This window comes from Semicossyphus pulcher, unplaced genomic scaffold, assembly GCF_022749685.1.
Source record: "Semicossyphus pulcher isolate SPU_LCO1_2020_fin unplaced genomic scaffold, fSemPul1.0.p SCAF_12, whole genome shotgun sequence".
Classification (NCBI taxonomy): domain Eukaryota; kingdom Metazoa; phylum Chordata; class Actinopteri; order Labriformes; family Labridae; genus Semicossyphus; species Semicossyphus pulcher.
Genome location: NW_027211626.1, coordinates 25527838 through 25554058, shown reverse-complemented (window position 1 = coordinate 25554058; position 26221 = coordinate 25527838). Strand labels below are relative to the sequence as shown.

Genomic DNA, 26221 nt, shown 5'->3' with positions numbered 1-26221 from the left:
GACTCACACGCACGGTGACTAATAAATCACTGTATGACAAACAGTGAACGAGCTAACAAGCAGGTACGGTGAGCACAGACACAGCTAGCTGCTAATCAGTGCTAACATTTAAATATAATAATGAGTGTAAAAACAGTGTGTCAGACGTGTTGGACGGTCTGTCAGTCCAATAAAGCGCACTCACAGATTATCTGTCTGATATTTACATGAACAAATCTTCAAAAGGTTCCAACAGCACAAACACGGCCCAGAGGTTACGTTCAGTGACTGAATTAGCTGAGGGGACACCTAGCAGGCAGCTAGCAGCTCCCACCTGTCACTCAAACAGGCCATGCCCCTAATGAGCCTTAATATAATGTAAACAGGTGAGTTGTGTAAAGATTCTCCCCGTACAGTCAAGAGAGAAATGAGCTATAGAAACTGTTAACAAAACTGTTTTTTGTACCAGGCTGTAAACATGTTTATCTCTGCTGTAAAGTTTAACATGGGGCTCTATGGGGACTGACTCACTGCTGGAGACAGCCTCAAGTGGACACCAGAGGAACTGCAGCTTCTGAGACTTCAGCTTTGGCTTCATTTGTCAGCCCTGGCGGTCTCTTCCTGTTTACTTCAGCCTTTGGACTATAGAGTGATCAGAATCTGCTTTATTGGTCAGGTATGTACACACTCAAGGCTCCAGTTTAACTTTGCTCTCTATGATCAAGACATATTGTTTTATTTCCTGTGGGCTTTCCTACAGCATCCTGTAACATGCATATTGGTCTACAGACTAAACCTGAGCTACATGCTCATTGTCAGGGGAAAACTATTTGATTCGTCACAATATAATTAAAAATGTATTAAAATTGCTAAATCTTCCCGATGTTCATGATGTAATTCCTTCATTACACACACACACACACACACACACACACACACACACACACACACACACACACACACTTCCCCAGCAGGCGGAGTGCACTTTATCCGGAGCCCCTTGCTTTCAAACACAAGCTCCGCCCCTCCAGCGAGCGCACCCACCTTGTCCAGCAGCAGCTCAGTGCGCCAGGCTGCACGAGCTCACCGAGGAGCTCACCCGGGAGCGGACACGACGGACCGGCGGCAAGAGGAGCGGCAGCGGCGGAGGCTTTTTTTCGTGTGGAGGGGGAAACTGTACTGAGAGGGTTAATTCTGTCAGCCGAGGAAAGTAAAGTGTTCACGACTACATTCGGGAGAACACCGTAATTAGCTGTGAGGAGGAGTGGAGGAAGATGCAGCTCCAGTCCGGCTCGGTGCGCCGCGCTGTCCGCCTCCGCCGCTGGTGATGCCCGCCGCGCGGGATCACCGCCCAGCAGCAGCAACAGCAGGGGGAGCAGGAGGAGGAGGAGAGGGGGGTCAGGATAACAGGGCGTCTGGGGGCCGGTGATGATGACGGTAGGGTCGGGATCATGGCTAACGGAACCGGTACTATTATGTTAAAATGCGTCGTGGTGGGAGACGGAGCGGTGGGAAAAACGTGTCTGCTGATGAGCTACGCCAACGACGCGTTTCCGGAGGAGTACGTCCCTACAGTGTTTGACCATTATGCAGGTATGAGCAATAATGTTCAGTGTGTGTGTCTGATAATAACCTGATGATGTTCTGCTGCTCGGTGTGTTTGTTCTAATAGAATCCTCTCACATTAAACACAGAGTGAACTCCCTGCTCTCCCCCTTCTCCCTCCCCTCTCCCCTCTCCTCTCTTTGCATTGGCTGCATCTGTTGCTATAATCAAAACCACTTGTTTGCCTTCTTCATAGCAGAGAGGGGTTGGGGACCCTGACTCCCCCCTCCCTCCCTCCTGACTCCCCCCTCCTCTTCCTTCTCTCACTGCTCTTTGTCATCTCGTTGCAGTGAGCGTCAGCGTGGGGGGGAAGCAGTACTTGCTGGGACTGTACGACACAGCTGGTCAGGTACAGTTTATTTTTTCCTCAGGCCCGACTCCAAGCATGTCAAGGGCATTCTCTCTCTCTCTCTCGCACACACACACACACACACACACACACACACACACACACACACACACACACACACTCTATATGTCTGCCTCGCTTACCCCTGTGCCGCTGGGACTGATAACTGTCCTCCAGCCGCCCACGGGCTCCATATTCAGGCCAGACTCTAAGCTGCAACAGGTGACGGCTCTCACACATGCTTTACTGCACTGTGTGTGTTTGTGTGCGTGTGTGTGTGTGTTCGGTTGGGGGGTTGGGGGGGGTCAATAGTTGTATTATGTGGAGAACAGGCCTCCTATGTGCAGCAGTGATGTCACAGGTTGGTTAATAGGGCTGCTAATGCTGTGCTTTTTCTTTACAATGTGCCATTCAGCAGGCACGAGTTAAAACTGTACCCCACACACACACACACACACACGCAGAGGAGCCAGTGTACACACACAGACACACAGGCTCAGTGAGGGCATCAGCAGGAAACAAGATCAACAAAAAATGCTAATTCACTCATATTAATCAGCAAACGCTGCAGTGAAAAGCTAATAATTGGTCAAGCTCTTGTCGATTACTCTAAATCAATATTTAAACCCATTTAGAGCAAATTAATCAGACACTGGGATGCTAAATTCAGAAATATTAAAGGTGGAGTTTTTGACCGCAAGAAGTGCTTTGGAGGAATGTTTTCACCATAGACTTTATATAGGAAGAGGACGTAACCACGGTGACGCCCTTTGGTTTGTGAACGTTGGTATTTTAGCTGTTGCCGTGTTGGTTTTTGGAGGTTTGGCTGGAAGTTGGATACACATTAGCTGAGGTGACACCTAGCAGACAGCTAGCAGCTCCCACCTGTCACTCAAAGAGGCCACGCCCCTAATGAGCCTTAATATAATGTAAACGGGTGAGTTGTATAAAGATTCTCCCCGTACAGTTGTCATGAAGAGAGAAATGAGCTGTAGAGACCCAAACTGTGTTTTGTACCACGCTGTAAACATGTTTATTTCTGCTGTAAAGTTTAACATGGGGCTCTATGGGGACTGACTCACTGCTGGAGACAGCCTCAAGTGGACACCAGAGGAACTGCAGAGTTTGGCACTTCACCTTTGGCTTCATCTCTCAGCTCAGGAGGTTCTCACTCTTGTGTGTTATATGTTGAGGACTCATCTCATACTCACACAACAGAAAACACACATGACACAAACATTCACACAAACTGGTACACACACCCAACGCTAGGATTTATAAATATCTTCCCTCCTGCACATCAATCAGTGAAGTTATCAGATGACTCGTTGTTATATCAAATACAGAAACCAACATGAGGCAGAAACCTCGAGCAGAGCCAGACTCATGGAGAAGATGTTTACAGTAAACTGCACACATCCCCTTTAAGTTCAGACTCCTTCAGCTGCACTGTACAGACGTGACAGCAGTGGTGAACTCGCTCCCTGCACCAACACCTTTAACCCGTCTCTGCAGCAACCTGACACTGAGCACATGTCAGACGCTGAATAGTTAACACTTTCCTCAGGGACAGATTTAACCGCGTCAAGTCACAATCTGAAACCTGATCCCTCCATCGGAAACACGAAAGGTTAACGTGGGAATATTCAGCTGTTGCTCCGCTCTGTTCATTCATGAATGGTAAATGCTAAAGTCCATAAATAAGGAATCACAGACAGCTACCTGTGGCTGGGATACATCTCCTGCTGCAGCAGGCAGATGGTGGAAGTGTTACTACTCGCTGTAAAAGAGGAACACAGGCTTATTGTCTATTCTGCCGTGTGTGATACACTCTGTGTCTCTGTGTGTGTGTGTGTGTGTGTGTGTGTGTGTGTGTTTAGCTGATTCAGAGCGTCTCTGAAATGGAGAAGTTCTCCCAGATGTCGGCTGCGGCTGCAGAGTTTCTGCTCTTCAAAACGCAGCCCCCCTTCCCTCCATCGCCCCCACGCCCCCCCGACTCTGCTGACCTCTTTATGTGGAGCACGAGGCCAGCTGGTAATGTTTAGAGCTTCAGCGTCTGATCAAAGACCCGAAGCCCAGAGAGACAGAGAGAGACAGAGAGAGAGAGAGAGAGAGACAGAAAGAGGAACAGAGAGTGGGGGGGGAATCACTCAGATAAATTCAGTCCTCTCAGTTTCTCTTTCTCTCCTTCACTCTCTAATTTTAAACTTCCTCATCTCGTCCTCTGGAAGCCGAGTGTTGCTCTGTTATTTTATAAACTGTCTTTATAATTTAATCAATCTTTGGCACTACAGCGATTAAAACGAGTCCTTCTTCAGTCCATGAGGCGGTGATGAGCTTTAGATGTTGGTCAGAGGTCTGTTGGTTGAAACAGTCGGGGACGTCCTTATTTGGTTTAATTTACTGTGAGATGCAGAAGTTGCTGCATAACATTTTTGTACAAGTTGCATTGCTCAGAATAGTTCAGCAGATTGCATTCGGCTGAGTTTGTAGAAGTTCAGTTTATGAGGTGCAACACTGTGTCATGTTTTTCTCACAGTGTTGGTCTACTTGTTACATAAAACAGGGGTTGACTAAGTTTACCTACAGGGGCATCATCAGCAGTGAACAGAATGTAATAGATCACGGACTATTGTCAGGGGTCAGGGGTCAGGAACCCTTTCTATTAAAGAAGCCATTTTTACTCGCCCCTGTCTGTCCTTGCACTTTTAAATTCTCAGTTTTCATTTGAGACTTTTCTGTTTTTTTGACATTCGTGACGAGCCAAGCCAGTGAGACTCATAACTATCCATGATGCACTTTTAAGTTGACAAATTACAAATAATAATTGGGTGTATAGGCTGCAGATTTTTTACAGTTAGTGAATGTAAAAACACTTTGCTACAACAATGATAAATGAAAATTAAAATGTAAAAAAAAGTTTTTATTTTCTGGCAAAGCCACAGGGAGCCACTGGAGAGGGGCAAAGCCCAGAGCCTCGGGTTCCCCACCCCAGAGCAACACTTGCTGCTCCACAAGTGTATTGTCCGTCTCGTGCTGTTGCATGTGTCTGTGTAAAAGGAGGCCGACTCACTCTCTGTTAACCAAAGTTGGGGTAAAGTAATCTGTTAGTGTCAGATTACTTTGTTGTTGTAACGAGTAACGTAACATGTCAGTTCTGCAATTCAAGTAATCTGTTATTTAGTTACTTTTTCATAAACAGTAATCTATTACTAAAAATAAATCCTTGTATTTCTCGTTTCCTTTTGTCGCCTCAAAAACAGAAACTCCCTGAAGCTCTGTTTCTCTCCTCCTTCTTGGCAGGTCGTGCACGTGCTGCAGCACAGGCTTGTGCTGCTGTTAGGCCACAGTCATGTAGCCCTGCATAGGTAATGCAATTGTTGAAATATACAGTATATGTAATAGAAATTACAGTCCCACTGATTAATAATTGTTCAGGATCCGCTGTCCATTAGTTTGAGTGAAATGAAAATATCAGCAAAACAACGTAAGCAAAGCTGAGAGCGAGCAGCAAAGCGTCTGCACTGTCCGACAGCAGGAAGCTAAGGAGGAAGTTCAAAGAGCGCGTGTGAAACGCTGGGGGGTTATATTTACCTGCCTGGTGTGAGAGAAAAAACGCTGCACGCGTTGTGATGTGTTGTGATGCTGTTTGTTTGTCACGTGCAGCTCCAGGGAGACGGAAACGGACAAAAAAAGTTGCTCCTCCATGTTTGGTGGTAACCAGGGTGACTAGTGGCGCCCCATCTGATTGGTTGGCTGAAAAAAACGGCGGTGATGACAGCAGCGCCTTTCTGAAAAGTTCAGAGATTTTCAAGTCGAAGCGCTCAGAGCGGTTGCACACAAAAGGCGGAGCGTTCTGAAAGAAGACGCTGGGTGCAGCACTTTTCCTCTAGGCGGCCGCATACGCTCTGTCCTCATTGGGAACACCTGAAAAAGACTCAATGTGGACACGGGGCCGAACCTAACCAACATGCCGCCATGCCGCTATGATTCGATGCTGTCACATCGGTGTAAAATATTACACACAACCTCTTTTATAGATTTACAGGATTGTTGCATCGCGGTGATTCGTTCTGACTGTTCCAGTTGTTGAGTTTGCTTGGTTAGCCCGAACAGACTCAGACTCCCTCCTCTCTGATTGTATGTATAAAAACTTTGACCGAGTGAAATCTTGACCTTTGGCTGCATTCAAACTAAATTTGCCACCTTCTGCTCTTCTGCTGCGCTCTGTCTGCTGTTGATCTGTTTCTCCGTCTGATGTCGTCTGCACGCTGCCACGTCGCTCCCTTTGCTGCCGCCTGAATTATTCCATATGGAGCGCTGAGATTCTGTTTCTCTGATTGTTAAGAGGAAACAGAAGAAAGAGTCTTTATTTATTCATTCTCCTGCTGCTGCTTGTTCAGCATCAGAGCCTGAGGAGGAGCAGGAGGAAACAGGAAGTGGATGCTAACTATGGAAACGCTTCAGGGGAGAGGAGCTCAGGAGTTGTGACCCCCCTGTCGTTGGACTGTTCCTCCTCTGATCGGCTCTTCAGATGATGTCACACTCAGCCGCACTTCCTGTTGTCACTTGAACACTTCACACAGGACCCCCTCCCTCCTCACGCAGCCTGATGAGTCTTTTCTGACTCAGCGGCCCAAAGTGGCCCGCTGACCCTCATCTCAGCTGGGGAGGGAGGGGGCAGGTGGGGAGGGGGCAGACTGGGAGTGGTTTAACCCAGTGCGCAGTCTGTCACCAACGAACACACAGGATATCTTAGAATATAAAAGATGTGTACAAAGTTTTCCTTTTGGGACCTTTTTTGCAGACACAAATATGTTCAATCCCAAATATTCAGCCAGTCATAGAATATTTTAAATTTCAATAATATGGAATTTTTCCTAAATTGTCGTGAAGTATTGGGATGTTATCTTTTTGTGCCGACAGTATTGTGATTATATTATTATGATAAACTCTTACAGTGCATAAAGTATGGTGATATCCTGTCTGTAGTATCATGTGTACCTCACGTCGCGCTGTGACCGTACTGAAGTTTTCGCACCGCGGTGAATCACTAACGCCCACTTGCAACATCAACCCCAAAACTCTTGGACAGAAAAGATGTGAAACTATAAAAATGGTGATTTAAACCCGTAACAATGTTTGCCTTCATACAAAATAAGACTATTGAACAACATATCAATTGCAAGTCAATAATTTGATCGTTATCTGCGTGACAGCGGGGCTAACTACAGCACTGAGAGAGAGAGGAGACACCCCTGTTTAAATAAAGGAGTGCTATGCAGACATGTAGGCCTGATGCTGTCGAAGCACAGTATCTGCTTTGTTTGTTGTTTAATGCGAACAGTATACAGTAAACATGTTGCTTGAGAGACAGAAGAACACGTTGGTTATCATCGTTTTGTTTCTATAAAGCAGCACAAGCAGCAGAGTCCTCACGTCCCTCCTGTCACTCTCTGTGCTATAAATGTCTTCATGCTTCATCCTGATCCTCTGACACTCTGTGCTGCTGCACCGGCCTGCTGTGGTTCCACGTGCACGTATTAGTGCTGATTGTTTACCTTCTTTCTCCCGCCGTTACACCATCTTTCTCGGACACAGGTTCAGATTTAGTTTTTCTTTCTCTCTCTGATTTTTGTCCTGGAAACTTGAAACCCGACAGCATCCAGGTCCGACTGTTTTCTCCGGCCGTGTGAAAGTTTTTATTTCAGTGTCAGTGAATTTATTGAAGCTGGGATTTTAAGGCAAGCTATAGGGTATTTAAAAATGGCGTTGCTGGGTCCACCCCACAGTTGGCGTCACATAATCGCAGTATTACAGTTACCATCACAGCCCTAACCTCAGTTACCATGACAGCATTGTACGGTCTGGTCTTTGGTGAGTCATACATGTTAGGTCGTGTTTCTGAGTGATGGTTCATTTGAGAATAAATCAAAATAAGCTACAGTGTGTGTGTTCATAGTGATAAAGGAACATTTCACACAGTGCAACATGTGGATCACTGATGTGTCTGCTGCAGTTTGTCAGGTATGTCAGGTTTGGGTCTTACTGTAAGAAACACAGAGTAACTGTTCATGGTGTATGACTATCAGACTTTTATTTTGAAATGAGTCAGTGTTAACAGGATGTGTATAAACGAGCTCTCTGAAATGATGATGATAAAAGGTCTTCATTTTGCACCATTCAAGCTTTATGTGCCACTGCCATTAGCTGCCATTAAAGGCTTCATTAAACTGTCTGATTTTTGAATGGAGTCTGACAGGATGTTCCCTCTCTGCACGCCTGAACAGACAGAGTGCATCAGGCTCCGATTAGTGATCATTAATCACCATTAAAGCACCGGGAGAGTAAAAAGCTTCTTTATTCCTGAGGTTAAATCCAGGTCTGTGCACATTCACAGAGAGGCGGAACTCTGTGAGGACGTTTGGGCCTGTTTTCCCGCCTGGCGGCCATGTTGGAGCGGGCATCTGTGACTCTGTTGACACAGCCAGTTTATGGAGCCCCGAGGAGTCGAGAAGGAGACGGATAGAAAAGAGCGCGCGACGGAGGGAGGGGGGATGACTCACTGATATCATTGCACTCATATGTCACAGAGTTGACACTGCACAGTCTCACAGCGGAGCTCGTCCAGGAGGCCCAATGAAGACTCAGAGTCTCGCCCTGATGGGAACGTATGGACATGTAAGGAGAGAAGTGAAGCTGCTGTGCTCTGATCATAATATTTACTGAACACTCCTCACTACCTCTGACAGGCTGTTATGCAATGTCTCAGGGTTTAACTGTTGAATCCCTGTATGTGTATAAAGATGGCCGACGCGTCTCCACCTCCTCTTGGTGAAGCCTAAACCCCCCCGGAGCGGGCGCTGCCATCTTGCTCATCTGTATCCAGAGTGTGTTCAGAAGAGATTGGCTGGTGAAGCTGCAGTATTGAAGTCCCGCCCATTCCTCTACCCGACACACACCTTTACCTTGTGTCCTTGGCGTGTTGGAGCCCTCAGGTGTCCTTGGCGTGATGGAGCTCTCAGGTGGGCTCAGCCTGCAGCAGAACAGCTTCTTGTGTCGGTCTGAAACAGATATTCACGCTTATGGAAAATTCAACTCTGCTACTCGGGAACAGAATGCTGCAGGAGCCCCATCTGTCCACAGAGCTGTCAATCATGAGGCCACACCCCCTTTTTTATAGCTTCAAATAACTAATTAAAAGTAAACTTGTGAGAAAAAGGAACACTTGGACGTAAATCAGCATGATAAGAACTAACTATAATGACAGAAACCATGTTTGAGAAAAATGAATTTGACGTGTATTTTGATTTTATAGTTTGACTCATGTCCCATCTGTTAATATGGAGGAGGCGGGCTTTATGAGCTATTCTGCAGCCAGTCAGCAGGGGGCGATAGAGAGGGTTTGGACTCACTTTAGGCAGCTGTCATGTCGGCCATCTTTATACAGTCTATGTGTTGAACTAATAAACCTGTATGACATGAGGAATCTGTAATACTGAGCTCTGTACACATTTCTGCAGCGATCACTGATCAGACTTCAGATTGAGACGTGGGAGTGCTCGCTCCGTCCGTGTGTCTCCATATATACACTCTTCAGTAATGTGTCAGGGTGTGCTGAGGAGACAGAGTGTGTCTCACAGCAGCTCGGGGCCTGTTTACAGTAAACTGCTGAGTGTCGAACACTGTGCGTCTTTATGTCTCAGCGAGGGATAGCTGGATTCACTCGTGCAAGCAAAGGTCATGAGCGCACAGAGATGCACTCACCGTGTACTTGACCCCATGTGACTGACAGAGAGGATGTGTGGGGGAGGAGAGCACATGATGTATGTGCTGTTACATCTACTTCAAGAGAGGGTAACTGTAGTATCAGCAAGGAGTGAAGCTGTTATATGAGCTGTAGACTGTTTAACAGGAAGTGGACGTCACATTGTTTGTACCTTTTTGAAGCCTTGAGTTTGGCATTTGGGCCGTCTTGGTTGTTCTGAGCCAGAAGTGGGGTGAGAAGAGGAGGGAGGAGTTAGCAGATCTTAAGCTATCATAGCTGTACAGTTATCTCTGATGGCTATAAATGAGGCTAATTCATTAGCAGGAATTTTAAGTAGTTAGCATCAGCGTCTCCCACAGAATGAGGTTCTGTTTGTGGTGTAGCTGACTGGAGGTGATTATTTCTCGGACTTAAGAACTCACCAGTTGAACGACATGTTTCCAGGTCTGCAGGAAAAGCCAACAACACAGATAGAAGCTAATTAGTGCTAACATAGTAGCATGTCTTTTCTAAAACACCCCCTCTTTGTTTGTCTCCGCTCTCATGGAGCAACAGATGGTTTACATTCATAACTGATTTATGACATCTGGAAATTCAGATAGTGTGAGGTAACCTGTCATTCACAGGTCAGGAACATTAATAACTCTCAGCGCACCCAATCATCTCGTGTCACAGTCCTCCTGCCGCTCCAAAAACAGCCACAAGGAATTGTATGGAACTCCTGCACTGGTCTCGTGTTAAAAAAAGATCAAACACTTACTGACAACTGAAGAGAGACAGGAAGCATTGGAAAGGAATGGGGGATGAGAATGGCCGAGGACGGGAGTCTCTCTGTACTGCAGCCTCTGTTTATGGGGCGCTGCTCTAAAGAGCTAAACCACCTACGCCTTTAACTCTTTGAATCTTATCCACTGCACTCTCTGCAGCGAAAGATGTTGTCACCTCGAAGGCGTTAAGATGAAGTCAAATGTAATATTCGGTCAGAGTAACTTCAATACACAGACAACAAAAGAAGATGCCAGGTTGACCTGCTGCTGGAGAATCTTCTGACGTTCAGCTCGTTCACTTTTCTGTTTCCCATAATGCATCTGTACGAGAAGGACTGTCTCTGAGTCTTTAGCAGTGTGATCGGAGCGACTGTGTCGCTTGTTTGAGACTTGCTGAAGCGTCAGAATTAAAAACTGTCACACTATTGTTGATTGTCCTTTGATTTCAACATGTTTGATTTCAGGGGTGTGGACAACAAATGTCCCTGGAGAAGTGAGTGAGGCTGCGTCACATCCAATCACTGGATCGCCTGTGTCTTTGAGCGAGCAGCAGAAAAGCATCCTGTGAGGAGAAGTGAGATGGATGATGAATATTCATACGTGTTAGTGAGTCTGACACTCTGTCAGAAGGGTTTATCTCAGCTGAGGACGGAGAGGGCCTGATGTGGCACACAGAGGACAGCCTCGTGTCTGTGAATCAGCCGTTTATACAGCACAGATATCTGAGATGGCAGCGTGTCGGGGTTTCAGTGTCTTGTGGCGATGCCTTGTGCAAATGTAAAATAGTCTGTAATTGATTCTGTCACTAAGGAAGGAAGCAGCTCTCATGTGAAGGTCGACTTCTTCACATTCTTTTATCTTCAGAACTCTTTCACAAGTGCACTTTTTATTGAAGTCATTACTTTTTGAAGGGGTCGTTCTGGTATTCTTGAATGTATTTTGGGGTCTTTCTGGAGGTGTTTGGGTTCTTCAGCCTGCAGCCGTGAAACAGGCTGTAATGGCCACAAACATAATCCTTGAAATCCTTAAAATGACTGTTTTATGAATGGAGTCTGGTGTGTTTGCAGAGAGCGTGTGACGTCTGTGGTTAAAAAGATCATCTTCCTCTTGCCGCCATTACAGCCCGTTTCACTGCTGCAGGCTGAAGAAATCTACTGGAGACTTTCAAACACTTACTGTACTCATGACTCATTTAGACCCCAAAATATGTCAAATTATACCCTGGATTTAAAAACACCTGAGACCCTTTTTTAGCCCCATCATTCGTATAAAACAGCTGATGATCTGCTCACTGTAAAGTCTTCTCAGTGCTGCAGTGAGGACTGAAGCTGCTCTGCATTCAGAGCTCATTTTTTACACACTTTAATAATTCATGACTAATAAGAAAAAGGAAATGAATCACGTCATGCTGACCTCTCGTCCTCTTCTGACCTGATGTTAAACTTCTCTGTCCCGTCTTCTTCAGGAGGACTATGACCGCCTCAGGCCGCTGTCCTACCCCATGACCGATGTCTTCCTCATCTGCTTCTCGGTGGTGAACCCCGCCAGTTTCCAGAATGTGCGTGAAGAGTGGGTGCCTGAGCTGCAGGAGTATGCACCCAGTGTCCCCTACCTGCTCATCGGCACCCAGGTGAGCGCCAGTACTGTACAGATGTCACACTGAGCTCCAATCAATCAGCTGCTTTCATGTGTTTTTGATTGATATACATGCCTGATATCTTTGATACACTCGTACCTCTGCTATTTCTTTTAATTTGCAACATCAGATGACCATTCAAAATGTGCATCTGGACTCTCAAAGATAATAATAGACGAGGTTTAGGTACAGAGACGTGCTCTCAAACACCGTCAATGTCCTGCAAGAGCCGGGAAAGAAGACACATCAGCTCCCACTGCTGGCTGAGGATTCAGTGAAGGCTGTCCACACGAAAAATACAACCCTGTAGACCAGGGGACTCCAGCCCTGCTCCTGCAGAGCTACCTTCCTCCGTACTCTAACACACCTGATTTAAATGATCTGCTCGTTATCGACCAACTGAAGCTTCTCAGGGGATTGATAACGAGCAAAACATTCGAATCAGGTGTGTTAGAGTACTGAGCAGGGTTGGAGACAAAAAGAAGTAACCTTTAGTGATAATGATGTTCTAACAACGTCTGCTCAGTGGGTCAGACAAACACTTTCACCCTGGAGACAGAAGCTTGACTCACATGAGACTTCCTCTAAGCTTCACGGTCACCGTCACTGACATACACGACATCTAAGCGCTCCATGAAATGTTTCAGGAACAGAAATCTGAAACCAGCCTGGTGGATTAAACACAGATTACATTTTTATCCCACACCGCAAAAAAAATGTGATCAAATATGCTCAAACTATAAAGAAACTACGACACAATGATATCTTCAAATCTGCCCAGTAACAGCAGCAGGGCTGCACAATGTTTGATAAAACTGACACTGTTTATTTTCTGAGATGAAAAAATACAGGAAGTGATACCAGATAAACACATGAACAATCACACTGTTAATGATCGGTATTTGGGGCTTTTAATCTCTTTATTGCTGACAAAATAACCCCTCTTCATTCTGACAGTGTTTCACTGACTAGTGAGATGAAAAACTAGTGAGACATCAGGAGGAGCGACACGTTTATTAATAAACTTAACACATAGACTTGAGGGTCGCAGTTACAACATCGCACCTGTGCTGCAGGTGTAGCCGCTAAAAGTAAACACTCCGTGGCACATCTGGGGTCCGTTTCACAAAGCAGGTTTATTGAAAACTCTGAGTCTGTTAACCCTGAAATGAGGGAAAAACTGAGTTTTCCGTTTCACAAAGGGAGGTAACTTAAGCTCTCGGTCAGTTACCGTAGTAACAGACTCTATGAACCTAACCTGGTCGCGAGCAGGTTTTCTTCAGGAAACTCTGAGTTTCGCTCTGTCTCCTCCCTCTAGAATATAAAACCCTCATTCGACTTCCTCATTCATTCAGCCCGTCTCACGCGTGTGTTTAAGCGGTTACCAAATTAAAAGAAGAAACGTTGCATCTCTGTGCTGCTCTGACCGCTTTGCAAAAGTCTTTTATAATTATGTAAAAAAAAAATCAAAAGACAAATCTGTGTCAAAGTCATCATTTGTAGATTTTCCACCACCACTGCCGAGAGCACTCAGATAAGACACCGTAAATTATTGGATTTTTTATTTTTTAAACTAACACAATTCAGTTTAATCAACATGAATTATAATGTATGTGAAGTCAGCATCATGTTAGGGATAAAGCTAATGCACATTAAAACAGCCACTGAATGATATTTCATTAGTTTAATATTTAGAATATGATTGAAGTGCTTCCATTTACGTTTTTCTCCCGCTGCATTGCTCCTAAATTAATATAAATTTTAGCTTCCGGTCGTGATTAAGTATTAAATAAATAGACCAGTTCAAACTTGCGCATTAACTCGAGCAGCAGTTTCTTCCCACGCCGCTTCTCTCTCTTTTGCAGCTGCAGCCGTGTTACTTTGTTACTATTTTTCTAAAAACATGCTCAAAAATGTCCGCGTGAGGATTTCAAGCTCCACTGGTTTGACGTAGGAGGACCTCTTTTTGTGTACCGTTGCCATGGTGAATTGTGGTGTCGGGGCTCCATTAATGCTGACTTTTTACAGTCAGCGTGCACGCACTTAACTCTGGGTGAACCTACTCAGAGTTGATTGAACTAACTCTGATCAGCTGTTCTTGAACCGAAAACTCAGAGTTTCCTATCTCAGAGTAGATTAACTCAGAGTTCAGGGTTAGACTCAGAGTTTGTTGAACCTTCTTTGTGAACAGCCCACATATGTAGCCACAGCGTTAACCAGCAGCAGGAGGAGGTTAACCCCTGCCTCCATCATCCTGCAGACTACCGCAGCGCCGTGCTTGTTCCCAGGCAGGTGACACAGAGTCTGCAGCTCAGCGGTCAGTTGACTGTTCTCAGGTGAGGAGCTGCACTGATGTGATATCAGACAGACTGTTTTTGAAGTTCAGTCATTAAAGAAAAGAAAAGTTTTAATTTTGCATCAACCAACAAAAAGTAGCACGGTGTTTCAGGTTGTTTGTTTGCACGTCCTGCGACGTGACTCTGTCACACGCACGCATCACAATTGCGATGGTTAAAGGATGTAGCGTGCAGCCTTAATCAGAAGTCATAACTACTTCATTTAAACCCCAAGCTGATCTTTGCTGTAAAAGTAAATCAGACATTTTAAACCTGCAGGTAAATAATTAAAAAGAAGCTAATTGCTGTAATCTCCACTAAACTCATGTCGATGTTCAGAGACGACATTAATCCTGAGACTAAGCTTATTTAAACCCACTGAAAACATCACATGTCCTCTCAGGAGAGAGCAGTGACTTGTGGGTGATTTTTGGTCAGTGTTTCCTGGCAACCAAATGCCAAGCAGCCGAGGCCCTGTGGTGATGAGGAGGAGGAAGAGGAGGAGGAGGAGGAGGAGGAGTGGGCGTCTGATTTATCTGCTGTCAGCTGATGTTCACTGAGCTTCTCCCAGCTTCCATCATACCTCTCTCTGCTGCTCGGCTGGCTGCTCACACGTACACGCCACAATCAGGAGACGGTTTAAGAAGGACGCCCCCTGTGAGGTGGTGCAGGAGGACGTACAGTATTTATAATAACTTGTTATTGCTGATATAAGGACGAGCTGTGTGTGTGTGTGTGTGTGTGTGTGTGTGTGTGTGTTGTGATGAATAAGAGGAGTAGTGAGGAACTTTGTGGTCGGCTGTGAAATCTCTTTGCACAACAGCAGGAAGTGAAACAACCTGGTGTCAGAATGAGAGAACACAGTTATCAGTCAGGGTTAAGTTTAGAGCGCGGGGAGAGAGTGTCATAATAACTGGGTTTATGTTGAAACATCAGAGAGAAAGAGAGGAACGATTAATCAAGTCATTATTAGGCTTGACCCTAAAAGTTCACGACTGGAATAGTCAGACAAAAAGTCCCTGAGTGTCTTATTTAGTCAGCTGAATCTCTGCGCGTTAGTTTGATGAGTCTAAAATTAAAAGATCATTGTTCCTCATTCACCGAAATCTAACCGCGAGCAGGAATACCCTCAGAGGGCACGTCGAACACACACACCATGAAACCCAATATTTTAATATTTTAGTCCTATAATAAGAAAATTTATTTATCTCTCTTGTTACAGCAGCTTAAAGGACAGGCTCATCAAAAATACAAAGAACATATTTATACTATAATAAATTTTAACACTTTTCACTTGTGGACAGATCAACCAGTTATTGCACAGAACACGCGCACACATAGTTTTTTGATAAGATTAAGTTAAATCACACGCTGTATGAGGCTGCATGAAGGTTCCTGGTTTGAATCCCGGTTCAGATGGAGCGTGAAAGGTTGTCTGTCTCTTTTACCCTTTTCCCACCGAACTCAGCGCACTGACGCAGGTTTTCAGACCCGTTAAGACCCGCTTATAGATGCCGATTGTCTTTTTTCCCATTGCCAGTGAAGTATCCTCCTGTCGATCTCTTTTCTGCTGCGTCACCGTCTGACGTCACAAACGTGCCGGAGACAGGGTTAGTAACCTGTGAAGATGTTACGGTGGTTAGGTCTTTATTGTATCTATTACTCATTCAGTCTGTTTATCAAACTCTGCGCGACAAATCTGGAACGATGTTCGACTCTGCTCGGACAGAGACGGGCGGAGTTTGTAGCTGAGATGACAAGGGATCGCAGAAGTTACCGGAGCATAGCATCCCGCCGGAATGGGGGCGGAGATTAACGTGTCGACACAGGTTTTGTGTTCCCATCAATGCCGAGAGCCGAGGCGGTAATTACCCAGGTCTACTGGAGAGTCATGTGATCCGGGTCTGAATGCTGATTGTAACATTTCGCACTAAGCAAAGAAGCCAGGTGTTAGCGGGTTTTTTGACCCATGGGAAAGCGGCTTATGTGTCAGCCTGTGATTGACTGGCTACCTGTCCAGATGTAACCCCGCCTCCTGCCCAATGACAGCTGGGATAGGCTCCAGCCCTCCGCGACCCTGAACAGGATAAGCGGTATAGATGATGGATGGATGGACAGACTGCATGTCTCGTGCTGATTGTCTCCTGTATCTGTCTCAACAATGACACAAAAGTTCGTCATGGAAACCGGTGATGACTCTGAATGAAACAGTTTTTCCTGTTGCTCTTCAGCCGCGCTTCCAAGGCTGCTCGCCGAGCTGACACAAACTTTAGCTCAGCTTGATTCTTTGCTAACAAACGTCTTATGACTAAAATCTTTGATGGTGTTAAATGATGTAGTTTAAACTGTTTCAACGTCCGACTGACAGCCAGTGCTGATGGAAAGCTGTGGAAAAACTCATGCTTCAAATGATTTATTAATGAAGGAGTTCCCCAAGGAGCCTCTTTAGTGCTCTTTCTTTTATATCTAACAGTGGTCCTGCTCCATCTCCTGTATGGACCTCTGTGTAACTGTGTTCCGGCGAGTCAGATCTGTCAGCAGCTCCAGAGCACTTGTTGGGTGTTTTCTATTGAATTGTCTCGTGTTGCTTCCTCATTGACTTACCTCAGCCTCACCTTGTCTTTGCCCTGTTGTTTCCTGTAACCCTGAAGATGATCCAGAAACTCACTCTGATCAGAGAAACTTCTTTAGCATTGTTGTAAACTTCTCTCTCCGTTGTGCAGTGAAGAAACGTCACCTCAAGCAGCCGCAGAACGGGACCTGGATTAACTTTTTTTCAGTAGAATCAAACTTGACTGACAAAATTCAAACTCTGGTACATCCTGCTAATTAATCTCTATATAAGAGCATTAATTGACTCAGCTCAGAGAAAGTGTCCATCTCTCTTTCAGATCGACCTTCGTGATGACCCCAAGACCATCGCCAAACTGAACGACATGAAGGAGAAGCCCATCGCCACTGAGCAGGGACAGAAACTAGCGAAGGAGGTTTGTATCTGTGCGTCTGTAGCTCAGTCTGATGCAGATTCCTGTGTGTTGATCAGATGCAGGAATGTCTCTGTGGGAATGTCCTCTGTTCAGAGAAATGCCTGGAATCAAACCTCTGCACATTCTCGGACTCTAAATGAGTCCAGAACATTCTGGGTCATCGCGGACGTCCAGCAGAGCTGTAGCCTGCAGGAGGCAGCGACCACATGTGGTCTGAGATGAATCGCTCCTGTCAGGCACAAACAGAGAATAAAGGTCAGCTGTTCAGAGAACGACAGTCTGTGCTTGTTTGGGAGGCTGATGTCTGTGCAGTTCTGACAACATACAAAAGGATCAGATTATGTCACATGGGGGTCATCCATGTGCGATAATTTCAAGACATTTTAAATCCTTTTAATTAAAACTTCTTCCTTCAGTTTGAAGTTTCTCTCAGATACACACAGAGAGAAATGTGACGACAGCCCATCACTAACTTGCAGCTAAAAATACCTTTAATATCTGACCTGCAGCTCCACTGTGTCCCTATAAATGTCATCTAATCTCAGAAAATCCACATCATCATAAAATCTGCTGCAGATATTTGAGACTTGATTTTACATCGTAATCAAACCAACGGTTTGTATTTAACAAGTGGGCTTAGCCACCGTGATGCCCCCCCAGGTTGGTTGACTTCAGTTTAGAGTTCAGATTTCAGACTTCAAGAATAAAGTCGTAACGTTATGAGAGTAAAGTCGGAAATGATTGCACAGGAGGCTTCATACAACTTTAGCTGGAGCTATATTTATCTCGGTGGGACCTCCGTCAGGCGGCGGCCTGCTCTTCTGACAGAACAACATCAAAGCTAGCCGAGGCCAAGAATTGCTTTATTCTCGTAATCTCAGATTTCAGGCCCAGATACTCCATCGTAGACAGCTATGCCATGTTGGTTTTCAGAGCCAGAGGTGACCATATTTGGATCTGATGGGTGAAGCTGCAGAGGGGTTAGCGAGCACTAGCTTGGTTAGCAAACTGTTTCCATAATTTACTGTAACTGTGATAGTATGTGGGCTGCCAATTGTGGCTAGCAAAAAAACAGGCTCCAAACAAAATGAACTTAATGAGGTGTCCCCGCCTTACATCATGTCCTGCTTTCTGGTCTTTTTGACTCTAAATGGGAGTGTTATAGTTTACAAAATGTCATATGGAAGTCTATGAGACAATGGTCCTCCTCCTCTCCTGATTTATTCCCTCAGTAAACATGTTCCTAATGAGTTTATGGTCTCAGTCTCTAGTTTCAAGTTTTCTTCAACACAGCATGATGTTCATTTAGTCACTGATGCTCCCATTGAGAGTCACACAGACCAGAAAGAGGGGAGGGTTTAGGGCGGGGCTACCTGTGAGTGACAGGTCGCTACCATGCTGACCTGGAAAATGTTTTGTTCAGCGTTGTATTACACACCCTGAGGAGTCAGCTGTTCATTTTTTATGTCAGTACATTTTGTTTAAAGCCTGTTTTGTCCGTATTGTCCATAGTGGTCATTTCTGGCTCCAAAAAACACAACATGTTGAACTTCAAATAAATACAGTGTATGGCAGGTCCTGAGTGAAGGCAGAGGAACGAACATGTGTTTTGATTGTGTTCCCTTCAGATCGGAGCTTGTTGCTACGTTGAATGTTCAGCTTTGACTCAGAAGGGTCTGAAGACGGTGTTCGACGAGGCCATCATCGCCATCCTGACTCCCAAGAAGAAGAAGGGAGCTCTGAAGAGGAGGCTGGGACCTCGCTGCATCAACTGCTGCCTGATCACGTGATCGTTTAACCCGGAGATCATTCAGCAGCCGACCACAAACCAAACCTGGACTGGAGGAAAGAAACGCGCACAAAGAGAGGACTGACAAGGACAAAACAAGAGCCACTTTAACGACTCTCTGCTGTCCAGCGTGGGTCGAGGATGCAGTTTACACCAAAGGAGCACAAAACCCAAGTCAGTCTCTTCTGCCTCCAAAGTACCTTCTTTTATAACCATTTCTAATCATGTTTCCTGTGCAGAGTTGTTGTAAGCTGTCATACAAAAAAAGTGACATTTTAAGGAGCTCTTATTGTTGACGTGGATTTCTTCATAGTATCAGAGCAGATGTTCAGATCACGAGCTGCAGCTGATGAATAATGAGACTTCAGAGACACTGTGACAGAACACATTCTGGACGCCCACTTTTTTATTTAAGCCCAAAAAGTCTCTGATTATCTGTCAGCTGAGGATCTGCAGACCAGACCACACAGGTGCTCTGCATCGTGTGTGTGTGTGGGAACAAACATGCTGTTCAGTCAACACATTCTGGACCTAAAACTGTATCATTATAAAGAGTCTTGTTTCTGCCTTATAAACCTGTTATGTTACAGCCCGACATACTGTAAGCAAAGACCGGGCTGAGGTCTCCATCAGGAGCTAAAGACGTCTATTATCCATCTTTAAATCTATATAATCCAGAGTTTATGATTCTATATCTCTAAATAGAGTTTGCAAATATTATTTTGTCAACATATAGCTTTCTTTCTTTTGATTTTATTATCCTGCAATAATGAGTTTTATCACCTTTTAAGAAGGTTTAGAAGAAGAAGGGTCAGAAACTCTGATTCATGTCCAACATCCAAAGAATGCAATGCACATTTTTCATCATAATCTGGTGTTGAAAGCCGTGTTCAGACCAAAGCAGAGCAGATTTTCACCCTGTTAATCATGGGAGTTTGAACGCAGAGTTCATTCACAATGATTAAATATCACATGGAACAGCACACACTGAGATCTGTCTCACTACAGCGCTATGAACCCAGAATAAACAGATGTTACTGAGATTTAATGACAGTAAACAGGCTGAAAGGATGCTGAAATAACTACATCATGATGCTGGTTAGTAAACAGTCTGAATTCGTGCTTTGTCAGGTCTGTCTGCAAGACGACAAGAAAACTACTTTAAAATGACTGTTTTCTGACTGGAGTTTGGTTTGAACATTTCTGATGCAGCCTCAAGACATCAGGAGAATCTCTGCTTGGCTTTAGTGACACATCATGTAAATTTCTCACTACAAATGAATGTATTTGTGCGATTCGGGACTTGATGGCCCAGACATACTTGTGTCTTTGCATTGACTTTAAATGAAAAATAAGCTTCCTCTTTGGTCTGAACACCCTAAAGTGACCCAGTAATGTAAATCTAATGCACAACATGAAGCACAGTGAGCGACACTTTTATTTCCCGGCCCAACAAAGCACATTCCTCTGATTTAAAGTCAAACAGGAACCTAAGGCTGAGTGACAGAAAATGTTCCTTTAGGCACAAACAGGAGCAGAGCACACGATCGCCACGCACAATCCAACCTGGTCTCACAGGAAGTAGTCACAACATTTAATCAATGGATTCAAGCACATGCACAAATGTTTTATTTTTTTCATGTAACTTGTGTCCATGAATACAAACTACAGACTGTATAAAAAGATGGCCGACATGACAGCTCCCTAAAGTGAAGCCAAACCCTCTCTATCGCCCCCTGCTGACTGGCTGCAGTATAGGTCATAAAGCTGCCTCCTCCATGTTAACAGATGGCACATGAGTCAAACTCAAAACACACGTCAAATACATTTTTCTCAGACATGGTTTCTGTCATTATAGTTAGTTCTTATCATGCTGATTTATGTCCATGTGTTCATTTTTCTGACTAGTTTACTTTAAATTAGTTATTTGATGCTATAAAAAGGGGGTGTGGCCTCATGATTGACAGCTCTGTAAACAAATGGGGCTCCTGCAGTGTTCTGTTCTTTGGCTTCACTTTTTGTACGAGCGTCGTCCATCTTTAGTCAATGATTCAAATAATGCACATTAGATCTTGTGACTCTTTCACTAACTCATGAGACCGGGTTGCACAATCAGAGATCATCATGGTCTACAGACAAACATAAGCTTTTAGGAAACAGGAAAGACACTGATTCAAACTCTGTAGCTGTTCATAAAGTCGACCTTCATTTAATCACCACCCTCATAAAGTGTCTGTCCTGTCTGTTAGCGACACTGAAGGAACACGTTATCCAATCAGAATGAGTTGATCTGTGTGATAAAGTCTCATTCTGCAGCATTAAACAGAAATACAGATCATATGTGAAGTTTTACAGGAGAAGAGTTTAAATATGAACGAGCCCCTGAAATGATTGTATGCAACAATAATGTCTTTAAACTGTAGATGACCTTCTCCTGGAACATCAGCTCTTCTTCTTGTTGTTCTTTTATTCTAAGTTTGTTTTCATGACTCGAAGGTGCCAACTCTCTCTGAAGACCGTGTGGACTTTCTGTTGGAGATGATTAAAGCTTTAACGTTCTCGGTGCTCCTCCTCTCTGAACACTCTGCTTGCTTACGTTGTGTGAAGGTCCTCCTCAGGATCCAGGACCTCTAAGTGCCGACGCCTCCGATGCATTCTACCCATGATGCTCCTCTCTTCTCAATAAATGTGTTTACTGTGTTAATAAAGCGGCTGCGAGGGTTTCACTGAGGGAGGCATGTGTGGGAATCATGATCATCGTGGGTTCATTTGATCAGCAGGTCAACAGAATCAAACATACACCTTTTTGTTTGTTTTTTATTTAACCTTTATTTAACCAGGAAGTTCCACAAGTTCAAAATCTCTTTTACATCAGTCTCTGACTTACTTTTAATGTCACTTTAAAGTCTTATCTATCTTCAGTCGTAAGAGGACAAGTTGTGCTGATCTCTGGAACATGAGCGCCACCTACTGACCGTTTTATGTATAAACTGTCCCTCAACTGTTCTGTTTTTACTAACATATAAGAGGGACGAGCACACGTCTGTGTCACTCTAATGCAGGTGTGTTTGAAGTTTCCAATCCTCAGTATACTTCAATCAGCAAATCAATCATTTTTATTGATAAAGCATCGAATCACAACAACTCACTGGTGATGTTTTACAGGTAAATTATGCATCTACTCTGAATCAAACAGGTGAGATGACTCCTGGAGGAGAATATCATCTAATCTTCCTGGCATTAGGGAGGGTCATGACTCTTCAGGTCTATGCATCGGTTACAGTAAATGTTTTCCTTTTCTGACTGTGTAACCTCAGCCTCGCCAGGGGGCGTCCTTCCCCTTTTCATCATGTACACTGATGATGCAGCAGAGCAGTCACTGTAAGACGTTCCCTCTCCGAGGTTCAGAATGAGACAACGGGAAAGTTTCCTTTGGCTGACCGCCGAGGTCACGGGTCTGTTTGTGACTGACTGACTGACTGACTTTCACAGCCGTAGAGAGAGAGAGAGTTGCGACATTGCAATGTTGGATCATGGAGCATATTGTACTTTGTTCGGGGCGCATGAAGTTCAAAGTTGTTGCATAATAAATGGATTTGTCCCTCTGTAGATCTTCCTACCTCATCTCCCCGGCGTCAGAGGCAGGAACTCCTCCCGGGTCTCTGGATCCTCCTCAAACGTTCCCAGCATGACACTCGTTACTGTCTTAGCGTTCATCTTCACCTCTCATCACCATGCACATGCGGCTGAAATTTAAAGACAGAGCAACTTTAAAGACCCACAGCACGAGATTTACACACAAGAGATTTATGTTACAACATTGGTGCACAAATGTAGGTGTTCTCTCAGTGGCTATAAAACAACAAAGGGCCCAGAGGTCCTCAACACCACAGCCTCCACTTAAAGTTACTGTGACTCAGTAAAAGGTTGATAAAAATAACAGAACTGACAGAAAAGGAATTTCATTTCCAGAGAAGGTGAACACAGCCTCAGTGTGAACGTCACATTTAAGGTTCTTCAGTCCTGGAGCCGACACTACAAAGTGAGTTCAACAGACCCAGGGTCTCTTTTCCTGATCCGGCTTCACTTAACCTGACAAAGATCCCGCTGAGCGGTCACATGACGCTGGTTATCAACTTGATAAGTCAACCCAGGGTTTCTCTGAGCGCGCTCACATAAAGGGGCGTTGTTTGGAGCTAATGACAGATCTAAACACGGGCGAGTCTGCCGTCAGCTGATCTGCATATTTTACAAACTCAGAGCAAACTCTGATTTCAGAAAGAGATGAAGAAGTTAATCCAGACTGACATCACTCAGCTGCAGCTGCTGGATGCAGGAAGGACAGCAACAAAACACAGACTGTGTAAATGTGCAAATATAATAATATGACTGCTCCATCATCAGAGCATGACATATTTATTATAACACTCGTGTGTTACATCAGACTAATACGCTGCACAGATGATTTTTGACTTATTCTCTCAGCTGTACCAAACTATGGAGCAAATAAACATAAATATAAAACCACAAATCAAAGTAGAATGTTTACTTTCATATCTTATTTAAAGCACTTCGGGCTTAATCGTTTGTATCAGTCTCTGTTGTAGATGTACATCAGTAAAGCTCGATAAATATCTTTCATGAATATATTTCATAAAATCAGAAGGTAAACAGGAAGTGTTTCACCGCTCTCTCTCTCTCTCCTCCCTCTCAACATCTGCTCACAGAGCTCCTGAATCAAGAGACCAGGGGTCCCTTTCAGAAAGCGGGTTTGCCGTTTGCCGTTTCCGAAAGAGAGGTAACTTTAACTCTGAGTTGGTTACTATGGTAACTGAGTCTGTGAACCTAACCTGGTCGCGAGCAGGTTTTCTTCAGGAAACTCAGAGTTTCGCTCTGTCTCCTCCCTCTAGGCTGTAAAACCCTCATTCGACTTCCTCATTCATTCAGCCCGTCTCACGCGCGTGTTTGAGCTGTTGCCGAAAAAAAACAAAAAAAACCTTTGTCTGTGTGACAAACACGATAATTATTTGCGACCATGGCATGTCCATTTATCGACGACATAGTTGACGAGGGGGCTGCACTTCTCCGCAGGGAGTTCAACCCTCGTCGGGACAGGATGATAAGACCCCGATTAGATGTTTTTTCATTTCCGAACCACTTATTATTTGAGCGTTACCGTTTTTCTTTACGGTCACTGCGTTATATGCACACTCTTCTGCAGCCGCACATCACAAATATCACCCACCGTGGACAAGCACTCACATCTGAGCAAATTCTTTGTGTTGCCTTACGTTTTTTTGCGAATGGAAGTTTTCTTTATAATATTGGGGCTACAGAGCACCTCAGCAAAGCCACTGTCTGCAGGGCAGTGAGGAAAGTGTGTCTGGCTCTCAAACGTTGTTTGCACGTTTTTGTTAAATTCCCTGGCCACAAACCTCTGAGAGCCATTAAAGAGGAATTCCACAGGATTGCAGGTAAACGATGTAGAAATCTGTTTTAAAGAATGATAATGTATTGTGTACTGTTAATGACATATTGCTGTGACCTCAGACTAGGATTACTAATTTCAGTTTATTCTAGGATTTCCAAATGTGATTGGGTGTGTCGATGGAACCCATATTCCCATCAGGGCTCCCTCTGAAAATGAGGGAGACTATGTGAATAGAAAGTCCACCCACAGCATTAATGTGCAGGTAGATATGACCACTGTGTCAAAATGTAAAAGACTGCATCACAATCCTGCAACTAACATCTGTCATTCTCTGCACTGTCAAGATCATATGTGATGCTTCACACCTCATAACAAATGTGGAGGCCAAGTGGCCCGGGTCTGTGCATGACTCACGGGTATACCGTAGGTCTACTGTAAGCCACAGAATGGAACGTGGTAAGTAGCCTAGAGCTTTGTTCAATATAATTCAGGTGTCTCTCTCATTTGACACACTCAAAGTATGCATTACAGGACACTTTGACGGCTATCTGCTGGGTGACAGGGAGTACCCATGCCGGCCAACGTTGTTGACCCCTTACCCTGACCCTGAGCCAGGCCCCCAGCAGCGCTTCAATGTGGCCCACTGCAGGACGAGAGCTTGGGTGGAGATGACCATAGGCCTGTTGAAAGCCCGTTTCCAGTGCCTCCGTCACCTCAGGGTAACCCCTGAGAGGGCCTGCGACATTATTGTGGCATGTGTTGTTCTCCATAATATTGCCACAATTAGAGGAGAGCAACACCCTTCCCTACAAATAGAGGCTGAAGAAGACCCCATCCCTGCAGCTGACATGCAGGATGGAAGGGCAGTCAGAGATGTCGTCTGCCACAATCATTTCGCTGTCTAAGACACGTTTTTTATTTTTATTTTAGTTCTTTAACATGTCTTACCTTATTTAGATCATACATAATTTAAAGTCTTAGTTATACTTCTTAACTTCCAACCGATTAGCCATTGTTCATATGTTTGACCTTTGACCCATTTACACAGTGCTTCTCAGATGAGGCCTGGGTAGTTTTCTACTTTCTGAAGCCCAGGGACACTGAGTACTCCTATCTCTATAAAATGCCTGTGTATTCACTCATTTCTTTATCATTCTGATTAGGCTCTCTTTGGTTGCCTCTCTGTTATGCTCTGACTCTTTGCAAAAGTCTTTTATAGTTATAATAAAATAATCAAAAGATAAATCTGTGTCAAAGTCATGTTTGTAGAGCAGTCAAATAAGACAAATGATTCACATTTTATTTGGTCCTCTTTATTTCCTACAAATACAAAAGCAGACGTTAATTACTGGAACAATATTTTAAAAAATAAAATAACACAATTCACCTATGACTGTGCACCCACCTCTAACTTGTGTTGCAATATTTCGATCTCCAGCGCTGACTTTTTAATCTGGATGTCCAGGTACACCAATTCTTTGTTGGTTTTTTCTATTTTTTTTAAAAGATGCCTCCTGTACAGTTCCTTTACAGGTAACTGGGAATACATAAGGATGACATTAAATCATACAGTT

General features: G+C 44.5%; 2 protein-coding genes across 2 annotated transcripts; both read left to right on the top strand.

The window, feature by feature from the left end:
- Window positions 1-1063: 1063 nt before the first annotated feature.
- Window positions 1064-22330, top strand: LOC138588148 (rho-related GTP-binding protein RhoQ). Its single transcript, XM_069658051.1, has 5 exons — window positions 1064-1572; window positions 1875-1933; window positions 11934-12098; window positions 17332-17427; window positions 19056-22330. Exons 1-5 carry the CDS (start codon window positions 1431-1433, stop codon window positions 19215-19217), a joined length of 624 nt encoding a protein of 207 aa, XP_069514152.1. The 5' UTR covers window positions 1064-1430; the 3' UTR covers window positions 19218-22330.
- Window positions 22331-24155: 1825 nt separating this feature from the next.
- Window positions 24156-25778, top strand: LOC138589027 (putative nuclease HARBI1). Its single transcript, XM_069659302.1, has 4 exons — window positions 24156-24690; window positions 24797-24909; window positions 24992-25103; window positions 25179-25778. The coding sequence occupies exons 1-4, from the start codon at window positions 24252-24254 to the stop codon at window positions 25550-25552; spliced, it is 1038 nt and encodes a 345-aa protein (XP_069515403.1). The 5' UTR covers window positions 24156-24251; the 3' UTR covers window positions 25553-25778.
- Window positions 25779-26221: the final 443 nt, after the last annotated feature.

What these genes read in the sequence shown, in the direction of transcription:
- LOC138588148 (XM_069658051.1), top strand. Translation starts at nt 1,431, where the DNA reads ATGGCTAACGGAACCGGTACTATTATGTTAAAATGCGTCGTGGTGGGA. An exon ending in AGTGTTTGACCATTATGCAG is followed by an intron (nt 1,573 to 1,874) that starts GTATGAGCAATA and finishes ATCTCGTTGCAG; the next exon opens with TGAGCGTCAGCGTGGGGGGG. An exon ending in GACAGAAACTAGCGAAGGAG is followed by an intron (nt 17,428 to 19,055) that starts GTTTGTATCTGT and finishes TGTTCCCTTCAG; the next exon opens with ATCGGAGCTTGTTGCTACGT.
- LOC138589027 (XM_069659302.1), top strand. Translation starts at nt 24,252, where the DNA reads ATGGCATGTCCATTTATCGACGACATAGTTGACGAGGGGGCTGCACTT. An exon ending in GGAATTCCACAGGATTGCAG is followed by an intron (nt 24,691 to 24,796) that starts GTAAACGATGTA and finishes AGTTTATTCTAG; the next exon opens with GATTTCCAAATGTGATTGGG. An exon ending in AAGCCACAGAATGGAACGTG is followed by an intron (nt 25,104 to 25,178) that starts GTAAGTAGCCTA and finishes TATGCATTACAG; the next exon opens with GACACTTTGACGGCTATCTG.